The sequence below is a fragment of the Miniopterus natalensis genome, chromosome 9, assembly GCF_054644295.1.
Source record: "Miniopterus natalensis isolate mMinNat1 chromosome 9, mMinNat1.hap1, whole genome shotgun sequence".
Classification (NCBI taxonomy): Eukaryota; Metazoa; Chordata; class Mammalia; order Chiroptera; family Miniopteridae; genus Miniopterus; species Miniopterus natalensis.
Genome location: NC_142089.1, coordinates 3,025,479 through 3,038,721, shown reverse-complemented (window position 1 = coordinate 3,038,721; position 13,243 = coordinate 3,025,479). Strand labels below are relative to the sequence as shown.

The 13,243-nt window shown below is 56.6% G+C and overlaps 1 protein-coding gene across 1 annotated transcript; it reads left to right on the top strand.

Moving 5' to 3' along the window:
• Window positions 1-5,783: 5,783 nt before the first annotated feature.
• Window positions 5,784-13,230, top strand: LOC107531541 (chymotrypsin-like elastase family member 2A). The gene is made up of 7 exons (XM_087820414.1): window positions 5,784-5,823; window positions 6,079-6,167; window positions 6,946-7,043; window positions 8,170-8,298; window positions 10,039-10,175; window positions 11,770-11,915; window positions 13,051-13,230. Exons 1-7 carry the CDS (start codon window positions 5,784-5,786, stop codon window positions 13,228-13,230), a joined length of 819 nt encoding a protein of 272 aa, XP_087676540.1.
• The last annotated feature ends 13 nt before the right edge of the window (window positions 13,231-13,243 follow it).

Sequence of the window (13,243 nt, the reverse complement as noted above, 5' to 3'; positions counted from 1 at the left end):
CTCAGCGGTTGAGCATTGACCTATGAACCAGGAGGTCACCGTTCGATTCCCAGTCAGGGCACATGCCCGGGTTGCGGGCTCGAACCCCGGGAGGGGGCGTGCAGGAGGCAGCCGATCAGTGACTCTCATCACTGATGTCTCTCTCTCTCTCCTTGAAATTAATGAAAACATGTTTTCTTTAAAAAAAGAACATAAAATTCTCAGATTCAGGGGCATGACCCGCTGTTCTGTCCGAGAGCCGATGTCTATGTGAGGCACACAGAACAGCAGCCCTCCAAAGACGCCCACTCCCAGTCCCCAGAATTTGTGAGCGCGTTGCCTGATACAGTCAAAGGGGTGGTGCAGGTGAGACCAATTTAAGGCTCGGGTGGGAGGGGGTCCCGGGCCGCCCAGGTGGGCCCAGTGGAATCACAGGCGTCCTTATAAGAGGGAGGCGGGAGGGCCAGTCTGAAGGCGGCCTGAGGACGGGGCAGGGGGTCCGAGTCAGAGGGAGTTTCGAAGATGTTACCCTGCTGGCTCCGTAGATGGAGGGAAGGGGCCTCCGGAGTCTGGCAAAGGCCAGGGAGGGGATTCTCCGCTGCTAGAGCCTCCAGAAGTTTCCAGCCCCAGTTTAGCCCAGTGGCCTCTGACCTCTGGAACCGTAAGTGTTTGAAGCCGCTGCGTTTGCGGTTGGTTGGTAGAGCAGCAACAGGAAATAAATACGCCGAATCTCCTCTCTTCTGGCGAAACCTAGAGTGCGCCATGGGGGTGTCGGGGAGAAGGAAGGGCAGGGTGAGGAAGGACTCTGGGATCTGGCTGGGATGACAGCGAGGATTTGTGCCCTTTGCCCAGGAGGTCACAGGCCAGTGGTTGGTGCGAGGGAAAGCGGGCACTTGGGCACTGACCCGCCACCTCCACCTTCTGAGAGCCCCACTCGAATGCCACGTGTGTCTGATGCAGTCGCCGCGGCTGGTGGGTACAGAGCACAAGGTACCCTGTGTGCCGGGCACCACCCAAGGGCTTTCCATACACTCTCATTTAATAATCACGGCGGCCCTGACTACTGTCCCCCTTTACGGATGAGGAAGCGGAGGCTCGGAGATCACGCAGCTAGTGATGGGGCACCAGGTCTGAACCCCAGGGAGCCTGACTCCAGAGCCCGTGTGCTTAACAACCATGTTATTCTGGCTTGAATCCCCAAATCTTGAGGAGCCCCCTACACTGAAGTCCTCCAGCGGCCCTGCGGAGGGTGGGGAGCGGTGGGGGCTGCGGGTGTGCGGACGGGCCGGAGCCACGCTGGCGCTGAGCCCAGGCAGGCGGGAACCTGGGAGGAGGATTACTGCTCACACATGTTCACAAAGGGCTCGCACCCACTGTGCCAGCCCCTGCGGGCACAATGAATAACTGCGCAGCAACCAGCCACAACCCTCGGTGGCATCCGGTGACGGGACTTGCTGCTCACACGTCCGGGGTCACCTGGAGGCCAGCTCAGTGGCCCTGCTGATTTTGGCTGGAATCCCTCCTATGTCTAGGGGCCTGGGGGTTGGCTGGTCAAGCCTGGGTCTCAGCTCCACGTGTCTGTAGTCTTCCAACTGGGAGGACACTGCAGAGTTATACCGCAAAAGGCGGGGATACAGGGAGGGGTAAGGAATCGGCGCACGTTGGCAATCTACCACACCCACATTGTCTCAGCCACAAATCGGCGGCGTAAACAGTGGGAGGGCAATCACGGGGCAGCAACAGTGGCTGAGTCACTTCACCTCTCAGAGCCTCAGTTTCCTCAACTGTAAAATGGGCACCCGCCCGCCCTGCCTCCCTGCTGGGAGCCAACGCAATCACAGCGGCTCGTGACCGGAGTCATTCCTTCTACCGGCCTCACGTCTGGACTCCTATTAGCAATCTTCCCTCTCGCTCTGTTCCTTAGGAGAGCGCGGCATTCCCAGCAGGCCTTGGGGGCTGGCTCCCTGGGGCTCCCTCTTATGAGGTTGGGGCCTGTGTCTGCAAAAGTCCTCCTGGAGGTGGGAGGGGCCACAGAAAGACAAAGAATAAACACGGAGCATCTTTCCAAAGTATCGATTTTCCGTGAAGATTGGGTGGGGAGGAAAACAGCTTGCGTTAAACCCAGGTACACTATGAAGTGAGCTGCAAAATTCAGACGGAGTTTTCCAGATGACAAAAGAGACTTTGGAGATGTCTCACTGTGTGGTGACTGCTTTGCAACAGACCTCAGATCACTTCTGCAAACCAGAGCCGGAGAACCAAATCTGCTTTGTAAATAAAGTTTTATTGGAACCCAGCTATGCCCAGATGGCTGCTTTTGCAGAGTCGGCTAGTTGCAACCGGGACCATATGGCCCGAGAGCTAAAACATTTACTGTCTGGGCCTTTGCAGGAAAGCTTGCCAGCCCGCCCCTGGGGCCCTCCGCGGGCGTCTGGGGCCTGCGGTCTGGGGTTGAAGAGGAAACACTGTTGCACACTGACTGCGCTCGGTGTTTTAAGTGAGTAAACTGCGGTTTAATTTTACCCACAGACCTAACGCTGGTGCAAGGCCGGGTGTTGCTACTTGTAGCTCATTCACCTGCACATGTTGCATCTGTAGGTCCGCGTGGGAGAGGGCGTTTCTCACCAACCCGAGCGGGGTGGGTGCTGCTGGTCACCCCCCTCCCCGCGCAGCAAGGACCCAGAACACACAGGCAGCCCCCAGAAGCCCCCAAGCACCCAGCCACGAGGCTTCTCCGGGAATCTTTCCGAATGAGTCATAAGCCGCATCCAAGTTCACACCTCCACCTCCCTGCCCCCACTGAGACCACGGGGGGGGGGGGGGGCACCGGGTTCAGAACTCCACAAACTACCTTGTCCGACAAATGGGGAGCCGAGCCCCGGCGGGGAAGTGGGCTCCCGTGGCTGTTTTCTCTCCCTCCCTGCCCCCATCCCCTCTCTAGAACCCGGGTTTTAGTTTCTGTGCCACCCCTCCCCCCATCCCTTCTACACGTGGTCTGGGTGGAGCCTCAGGCCTAGGTTTGGGGGCGGGACTTGTGCTCCAGGCCTGGCCAATCACCGTGTGGCACCCCCTTCCCCACCACAACAATTGGCTCAGAGGTGGGTAAGTGACCTGAGGCAGGTCCAATCAGAGTTGCGGGGCTTCTGAACCCCAAAAGGCTCTCCCGCCCTGCTGGGTTTGAGGGTGAGGTGTGAGGCTGCAAGAGCAGGAGCGGGAGAAAGGGGAGAAGGGGCGATTTTGCTCCCTGGGGGTGTACTTGGCAATGTATGGAGACATTTCTGGGTGTCATGAGTTGGGGGTAGAGAGGAGGGGGCGAACTGGCAGCTAGTGGGTGGGGGCCAGGGATGCTGCCAAGCCCCCTGCAATGCAGAGGAGGGCCCTGGTAACAAAGAATCGTCACCCCAAATGTCAGCAGCGCTGAGTTGAGAAACCCTGGGTCAGAGATCCTACGGCCATCTTGTGCCCATGGACGGGAGAACGTGCTGCTCCAGGCCACTGGAGAGGATGGAGCTGAGGATGGACCCTCAGGAGAGCAGCTGAGTCCTGGGGACACCCTCAGCTCTGGGCCCTGCTGTGCCTCAAGCTAGCACTGCCCCTGGGCTTTTCTATTTTGTGGCCCAATCCATGGCCCTGTGGCTTACTTCTGTTAGATGAAGGTTTCCATCACTTTCAACTCCCCAAAGCAATGAGGTGGGCATAGGTCCTTCTGTTTTACAGATGGGCGGCCCCAGGCCAGAGAGCCTGTGAGACTTTCCCAAGGTCACACAGCAAGCCTGTGGCATATGCCAACTGGTATTTGTTCAGTGACCTCACACAGGACAAGTTATATTTTTATACTAAAGCAAACACAGCTACAGGAAGCAGAATGCAAAATTCACATTAACTTTCAAAGATAAAAATAGGAGACCTCAGAAATAGTTTGTTGTTGTAGCGACTGCTACAGGCTATACACAAGAGTGCAAACACCCACGGGGAGCTAGGGGTAGAGCAGGGGTGCGATCCCAGGTGTCCTGCACCCCAGCCTCGCTCACCTGCACATGATCCTTGGGTGACTGCAGAACTCTTTGGGGCCATAGCCTCATCCACCCTCACAGCAAGCCTGCAACCCAGACCTGGGCTGTTATCTAGGAAACTCTGGTCCAAAAGATAATGTTCACATCTGACTGAGCGGGGACTTGAGCCCAGGTCTTAGGAGTTGAAGTCCCTTTCTCCTCTGCTTTTCTGGCTGGGGCCAAGGGTACTGCCTGTGGTCCCAGAGCGGGGCTGTCTCACCAGAGCCTGGCCTGCCTGGCACTGTACTCGGACCAGGACCACAAACAAGGAGGGTCTAAGGAAGAGCTAGGAAAACCTGGTGCCTTCTACACACACACACACACACACACACACACCAGCAACGAGGGGCTTACTGCAGGACTAGGAGGTTCAGAGGCCATCTCCAGCGGCATCAAGCAAAGAGGCGTTGAAATCAGACCAACCTGAGTCGGAGTTCCCATCCTGTCTTAGAAGCTGTGTGATCTTGGGCAAGTCACTTTACCTCTCTGAGCCTCCGTTTCCTCCTCTGAAATAGGGGGTCCTCTTGCAGGACTTTGTGAGGCTCAGATTAGATGAGACACGTGGATGCATCTGACATACATGTGACGTTTGGTGTCAGTCCCCCTTTTTGGATGTTTCTGCTTGGACCCCATCTGGAAGATGAAATTATTGGAAAAGTGCAAACTGCTATTGTCTTGGGAGTAGACAATAAAATACATCTTTAAAAAAATTTTTTTTAATTTTTTTTAATTGATTTCAGGCACAGGAAGGGAGAGGGAGAGAGAGAGATAGAAACATCAGTGATCAGAAAGTCATTGATGATTGGCCACCTCCTGTATGCCCCCCCACACACACACTGGGGATTGAGCCTGCAACCTGGGCATGTGCCCTGACCGGGAATTGAACTGTGACCTCCTGCTTCCTGGTTCATGGGTCAACACTCAACCACTGAGCCACACCAGCTGGGAAATAAAATGCATTTTAATCCATCCAACAACGCCCTCCTCCGCCAGCACTCTCTCTCACCCCATTGCTGGGGCTGCAAACCCCAGTCGTGTGGGTCTGTCTGCCTTCTCCTCTGTAAGCACGTCCCCTGTGCTTTTCAAATCCTTTCCACAATGTTGCAAAACAGGCTGAACTCATCTTTCCTTAGCTGTTTCACAGATGGGCAGGCCCCAGGCCCAGAGGTGTGCATGACTCGTCCAAGGTCACACAGCAAGCTATGGGCCAGGATGGGATTCATCAACCTCGGCACCACTGACATTGGCAAGATCATTCCTGTCATGGGCCGTCCTGTGCACAGTAGGATATTTAGCAGCATCTCTAGTCTCTACCCACTAGGTGCCGATAGTACGCCATCCCCAGCCATGACAAGCAAAAATGTCTCCAGACATTGCCAAATGCCCCCTGATGGCCGGCACTGACCCCATGGAGAACCATTGGCCCAGGATGCTTTGCGATCAGCTGTTGTCTTTTAAAAACTCAGCTCCAAGCACCAACACCCCCTATGTTTTTTTCTTCCTCAGCACGTAACACAACCTCTTGGAAGCGGATAAAACCTGTAGTTCAATGTCCATCTTTGGCATCTTTTTCAAAGTACTTCCAGGGTGACAGGTGGGAGAAAATGGAAAAACAATATTTGAACACAGGCCCCATTTTCCACTGGGCTTTGAGAAAATCCCCACCTTGTGCACTCCTGGTATATCTCTGGCCGATAAGACGGCTCATAAAAGGGGGGCCCGAGCCAAGTCCAGGACTCCTACGGACACACCATGGTCAGGGCCCTGCTGCTATCCGTGTTGGTGGCTGGAGGTAAGCCTGTCACCCAGGCACCCTCCCAGTCCCCTGGTAGGATTGAGGATGGGACTTCCCTGACCCCACTGGACTTGGTCCTCTGGTTTATAAGGAAGCTGAGTGATGTCCAAAGAGGTGGAGCGAAGGGCAGGACTCTGCGCCTCTCGGGGTCCTTCTAGAGCAGGACTTCTCTATGGAGCCTGGGCATGCAGCGAGCGCAGGCTACACTGTTTGGGTCACTGCTTCCCGACTCACAGCCCTCTCTCCTCACAGCGCTCGGCTGTGGGCTCCCCACTTACCAGCCCCATCTGCCCAGGGTGGTCGGAGGTGAAGATGTGAGGCCCAACAGCTGGCCCTGGCAGGTGAGTCACCCACACTCCCCTCCTGCCTCCCCGCCCCACCACCTCCCATCAGCCCTTTGCCCTCCACCATGGGGTCTGTGGCACTGGCAAAGGTGGGAAGAGTCACCAATAAAACACATTTCTGTGGCCTCGGTCAAGCTCCGAGGGTAGAGGAAGAGGTACCTTCTCCAGCTGCATAAGGAGCCGCCCCACCCAACTCCCCATACACACGCGTGTCCGTGTGTGTGTATGTGTGGACATGAGTGTGCACGTGTGCCTGTGAAGGGTGGTCACAGAGGCTTCTTGGGGAGGGTAACCTTGACGACACATCTGTAGGGAGTGAAGAAAGAAACTATGCTAATACTGGGTGGAGAATACTCCAGGTAGGAGGAACAGCAAGTGCAAAGGCCCTGAGGCAGATGTGGGCTTGGTGTATTTTTGCAGAACCTCCTGGAGGTCAGTGTGGCTGGAGCAGAGGGGAGTGGGAGCCTATGAGGTCAAGGCAGCCATGGCGAGCTTTGTAGGTCTTTGTACAGTTTTGGGTTTTACAGTGTAAAATGGGGAGCCACTGGAGGGTCTGGGCAAAGAAGAAATATGGATGTTTTGTGTTATTTTTCTTTTTTAATGTTGCATTGGAATGTTACTTAATCTGATTACTGAGTGTCTTGGTGCCCCTTGCACACTGCACCTGAGAGAAGTGCCTCGCTCGCCTTGCCCTGGCCCTGCTCCCGGGGATGGGATGCTGAAGAGCAGGGAGGCCCGGCTCTTTCAGCTACCAGAGCACCCACCTTCTCCCCAGGTGTCCCTGCAGTACAACAAGAATGGGGAGTGGCGCCACACCTGCGGAGGGACCCTGGTGGCCCAAAACTGGGTCCTGACAGCTGCCCACTGCATCAGGTAGGTGCTGCTCCCAGACACCCAGCCCCCTCACCCCACTGGCCAGCACTCAGCTCTGAGCTGGAGCCCGAATGCCCTGACCCACTCTGTATAAAGGAACCTTGCACATAACCGCTGGCCTGGCTTTGGTCAGCCTTTAGTCCAGTCTGCTGGGCAGTCGATGGGTCAACACGTAACAGGACTGAGTGCCCTGTGCAAGACTCTGAGCAGGAACGTGGGGGAGGGGAGGCCACTTCCTGCCCTCTTGGGGTACCGGATGTGGCCTCCGGATCTGGAATCGGGTTCCCTCAAGCAACTTGAATGACTTCACCAAGCCTCAAAACCATCACCTGCAAAAAAAACCACAAAAAAAAAAGATAACAAAATTTAATGTGGATTAAATGAAACGATGTGTTAAAGGGCCCTGCACGGGGTAAGTGCTCAATGAAAGTGAACTGTTTCCACTATAAAGGCCCACAGGGAAAGAAAAGGCTCTGCGACATTCATTGTTCACCTGCCTTTTCCCCTCCCTACATAGACGTCTGCTTATCTGACCCCAGCAGGTACTCAGTGACTTTTCCCTAGGGTGGGTGTGACTCTCATTGCCAGGAGGTTCCCTTCTCCCCACCTAATTGATAAGCTTCAGGAGGTGGTGGGGGAAATAATAGAGGCCTGGGAGTCAGGAGTCCCGGCTTCCAGTTCTGGATTCTCACTAGCTATAAAACCATGGACCAGCCACTCCTCTCTGAACCTCAGTTTCTCCATTTAAAAACGAGAGGTGGGGAGATTAAACTAAAAAATGCCCCTGAGGGCAAATGACTGCTGTGTTCTCTGTATCCATCTCATTTCCCCGATGGTAACCTAGGATTTACATTATTATAACTTTTATTTTTTGCTCTAGTTTATCATTAGTGTAGTTATAATGGTTATATAGTTGTAGTCACTATGTTATAACTAACCAATTGTCCCAGGGAAGAAAAATTCCCAAGTGACAACCAGTGGCACACTTGGGCCCACCCCAGCATTATCCAAAGCCAGGCCTCCAAGACAGTGCACTGAGGTGTCCCCGCCCATGGGGAGGGGAGGGGGGCAGAGAAAGGACCCGACAGCCGGGAGCTGACCGTCTCGCTCATCTCCTTCCTCCCAGCCCCTCCAGAACCTACCGCGTGGTGTTGGGCCGGCACAGCCTCTCCACGGAGGAGCGCGGCTCCCTGGCGGTCAAGGTCTCCAAGCTCGTGGTGCACGAGGACTGGAACTCCAGCCAGCTCTCCAAAGGGTACCTCTGTCTGGGCGTGCTGGGGGTGGGGTCTGCAGGGGCACAGACAGGAGGGTGTCTGGCAGAAGGCACCCCTCCTTTGCCCCTTTTTGTAGGGAGCAGGGAGGAGCTCTGACCTATAGAAGTAGAGCCAGCCCCAGAGGTGCCTGGGATGAGGGTGTGAACTGGGGGAGGGAGAGGAAAGGACTGTCAGGGCCACCTGGGTCCCCTGCCAGTGAAGCCTGCAGATGCCCTGCCCACCCCAGGCCTCACTGACAATGCATCCATTCTGTGCCGAGCCCTGGGGACACAGGCAGGAGGTCTGCAGGCCCCATGACGGTTGACAGTCGGTGGAGTAGGACACAGTGCCTCCTGCCATTCCCTACCCTGCCCCCCTCCCAACAAGGCCTTTGACATTTTCAAAGATTCCCTGGTACCCTGCAGGGACAGCCTGGGGGTAATGGACACAGGAAATGACAAGGGTCTCCGAGCTCCCCAAAGCCCACCCATAATTATTCCCCCTTACAGGGAAATGACAACAGCCCCATCCCACCTTCCCTCTCAGGTGAACAGACACCATCCTGTGTGCACCCTGAGCCTTTACTCACCCCCTACTCATGTGCCATATGCCCTGCTGGGCACCAGGCTCTGGGTGCTGGACACACAGAGATGCGTGGGTCACCGTGCCAGCTCTCGGGGAGCTCAGAGGCCTAAGTGGGGCAGTGGGCAGTGCGGGGTAGTGGTTAGGAACTGAGCCGGAGCCTGACTGTGTGACCCCGCACAAGCTCCTCAGCCCTCCTGTGCCTCAGTTTCCTCTTCGGTAAAATGAGGGCGATAACAGTGCCTACCTCTGGGGCTGTTGCGAGGGTTAAATGAGATGATGTATGTAAAGCGCTTAGGAAGGGGCCTGGGAGGGGGTGGCCAGGGTCCTGGGGAAGGTGAGGAAAGGAGGAAGTGATGAAGGGAAAGGTCCCCTGCAGAGTCCACCCGGTCCTGCTCTCAAGGCGCAGGCCGGCCGAGGCACACAGCCCGCTGCATTAGTGATTAGCTCGTGTCTGACTCCCCCTCTTAGACAGAATTTTGCAAGGGTTGGGCTGTGCCTGATTCATCCGTGAAATCTCCACCCAGCTCCTAACCTGGGGAGGAAGCGCATAGTAGGGCCAGAGAATAGGTGCTGGGCCATCAGGCTGCTTCTGTGATCGCTGATCCTGAGATCCAGGTGTTGCTAAACAAAACTCAGAGCCATGGCTTCACTCACACCCTCATGCCATAAATATTTGTTGAGCACCTACTATGTGCCAGGCCCTGTTCTAGGCACCCAGGAAACAGCAGTGAGTGAGACACACCAGGCCCCCAGCCCCGTGAGGTTTAGGGGAACACCTAAACCTGAGCAGCTCACTGCAGTTGGGGGAGCTCCCCTTTCTAAGCCCACGGCAGAGACAGCCCAGTAACCAATGGTGACCGAGCCCAGCCCAGGCCGTCTTCCTCAGACAGGCAGGGATGTCAGGGACCTCCAACCCCCCAGAAACTGCAGTCCAGGGTGCCTGGAATACGGGGCTCCCAGCTCCACCAGGGACAAGATGCAGCCCCAGGCTTAACCACAGCTGCTCGCCGGTCCCTCGTAGCCCCGGCGGAAGGAAGATTCCCCATCAGGCTGGCCAAGGAGGCGCTTCGGTGGTTCCAGCGGGGGCCAGATCAGAAATTAAGTTAGGACAGGAACGGTCAACGCCTTCTGTCTGCTCTACCTCCTTACCGACGCAGGAACGACATTGCCCTGCTCAAGCTGGCCAGCCGCGTCCCCCTGAGTGACAAGATCCAGCTGGGCTGCCTCCCTCCCGCCGGCACCATCCTCCCCAACAACTACACCTGCTACGTCACAGGCTGGGGACGGCTACAGAGTAAGTGGGTGCCGGGAGGGAGGGGGCAATGTCGCCCTTGTCCAGCCGGGGGCCCTGTCCACACCCATCACCCCAGGGTGTCTGGAAGAAATGCTGGCTGCCTTGGAGAGCACAGACCGATAAGCAGTCGGGCTGCCTGGGTTTGAATCCCAGCTCCTCCTCCTACCAGCTGTGTGACCTTGGGTACATTACTCAGCCTCTCCTTGCAGCAGTTTCCTCACCTGCCTCACAGGGACCCGGGAAGGGGCGTGAAGGAGATAATCCACGGGAAGCACTTAGACCCGTGCCTGGCGCATAGTAGGTGCAGCGTGTTAGTTGCCACTGTCACTGTGACAGAATGAGGGCAGCAGTGACTACATGACATCTGGCAAAGACGTTCCTCTGTGTGGCCCAAGGCCGGAGTCCAGAGCGGCATTCACTCTGGGACCTCAGGCTTCTGCGGCCCTCATCACACCCTCCTCTCCGCACGTCAAAACCTGCCTGTCCCACGAGCCACCCGATTTGACTGCTCAGAACCTGGCTTCGTGTGCGTCTCCTTTAGGCGTAAACCCCAAGGGTCAGAAATCCAGTGCTGGTAGGACCCGCCCTTCCCCTGTCATATCACCAGGGGCGGCAGACTCTCGGAAGCCCATGCAGGGGACGGTTCCTTTCATGATGACATAAACCTATTAGCATAAGTCGTCTGTTTTCCCGGAGGGACGTCGACGTACCTGCAACTCCAATAGGTCAGCATCGCTCTTGACTGGCCTATGTGCCAAATAGGGACACGTGGAAACTCAGCCGAAGTGAGCCGCAGGGCAGGGGGCTCCTGCTTCTCGAGATGCAGGCGCAGCCCCGTGTTCATCTACCTGGGAGACACGGGGCTGCACGCTTTTCATCGGAGGCGCCGAGAGCCGGGGGGAGGTCCAGGAGCTTGGCTCTTGGGCCCAGCTCTGCTGCTTAGCTCTGCAACCTTGGGCACGCCGCGTTGGAGCCTCAGTTTCCTCCTCTGGTTCGATGGAAACACGGTTGGCAAGGTTGGAAGAGCTAGGATAATGCTTCGTGCACTGTAAGATATGGTCCGTGTCAGTTCTTCATTAAAGTGGTCCTGGGCAGGCTGCTTAGCTCCTCTCAGCTTCCTACCCCACCTGCGGTGCAGGAATGAATACTTACGGTGAGGGTCAGCATGCCTGGAAAGGCCTAACACTGCGCACGGGTGGAATTCGAATATTATGAATCCTTGCCGTAAGCGGCAGTGATAACAGTGGAGGTGACGGGGACAGTATCGTTAGGGGCCGTTAGGGAAGCTCTGCCTTCGCCACATTGGAATATTTTCCCCAACTTGGGGCTCCAGATGCCAGCGGGCTCACTGTTACATTCAGGGTAAGTGACAGAAAGCCCTGAAGCCAGCTGGTCTCATCCAAGGGCAGAGACACGGCCGGGCCTCGGGAACGGGACAGACTCCCACGAGCACGGCTGCTCCCGTCACCGCCACGGGTGGATGGGGTTCAGAGTGGCCGGGGAAAAGGGCTGGGCAGGAGGCCCCCGGCGTCTCCCCCTTCCTTTAGTCTCAGGCGCCCCCTTGTCCCTTAACGCCTCCTCTCGTCTCGTGCAGCCAACGGGGCAGCCCCTGACATCCTGCAGCAGGGCAAGCTGCTGGTCGTGGACCACGCCACGTGCTCCAGGCCTGACTGGTGGGGCAGCTCCGTGAAGACCAACATGATCTGCGCAGGGGGCGATGGCGTCATCTCCAGCTGCAACGTGAGTGCGGGAAGTCAGGTGCCCCCCACGATGCGGTGGGGCCTCCGGGATCCTAAAACCCATTCTCCTGCCTGCCCGCAGAAGACCGGGAGCTAGCTCCAGACCTTTGAGACCCCGACCTTTGTCCTTGTGGTCCCCAGAGAAGGTGTTTTTTGATGTTCCTCGTAGTATCCACACCCCTCGCTGCTAGGAAGTCCTTCCTCGGGTCTCACTGGGGTCTCTCATCACCATCATCTCTTATCCTCAGCTCTGTGTAGGAGGGGAGCCAAGGGGATAGGGGCTCTGGGTTAGGGCTTTCTAAGGTGACTTCCAGTTTATCTGTTGAATTAATCCCATTAATGGCCCATTGTGTCCCCTATGGTAGCTGCCACAGAGCCTTCCTGGAGACAGTGTCTTAACCGAAAGGAATTGCTCTGGGGTGGACTCTGCAGCAGAGGGGGACACAGTGAGAAGGAGCCCCACATGCCCTTTAGGTCACACTGTGCCCTACACTCCCTGCCCCGTCAGGCCCCACAAACCGGCCCCTGGGAAGGTCCCTCATCGTGGGTGGAAATGGGCGGTGGCAGTGCCCGGCATTGTGACCGTGAGACGCAGTCTCAGCTCCTTCACTTTCTGCCTGTACGACCTCAGGCAAGTCACGACCTCTGAGAGCTTCAGTATTTCATCTCCAGTGAAATGGGGACACTAACCATACTTACCTCGTAGGCTCCAGTGAGGATGCAATGAGATAGAAAGTGCTTAGCTCAGTCCTGGCCGGTGTGGCTCAGTTGGCTGGGCATCGCCCTGTGCACCAAAAGGTTGCTGGTTCGATTCCCGGTCGGGGCCCACGCCTGAGTTGGAGGCTAGATCCCCAGCTGATTGATGTTTCCCTCTCACATCGATGTTTCTCTCTTTCCCCCTCTCCCTTCCTCTCTCTCTCTCTCTAAAAATCAATAAGCTGTTCTTGAAAGGAAGGAAGGAAGGGCTTAGCTCAGTTCCAGGCACACAGAAAGAACAAATGTTAGTTCTTGCTGGTATTATGGTGCCACCTTGAGCTGTGACCATGGGAAACACGGGTCTCTATGGGCAGCCCCTTCCCCTCCCGTCGCCTGCCAAGCCCCCGGGGGCCCTCCTGACGCAAGCCCGCCTTCCTTAGGGAGACTCCGGAGGACCCCTGAACTGCCAGAAGGCCAACGGCCAGTGGGAGGTGCACGGCGTGGTCAGCTTCGGGTCCTCCCTCGGCTGCAACTACTACCACAAGCCCTCTGTCTTCACCCGGGTCTCCAACTACATTGACTGGATCAATGCGGTAAGAGCCGGCCACGCCCCTGGTTAGAGCTTTGGCCCGC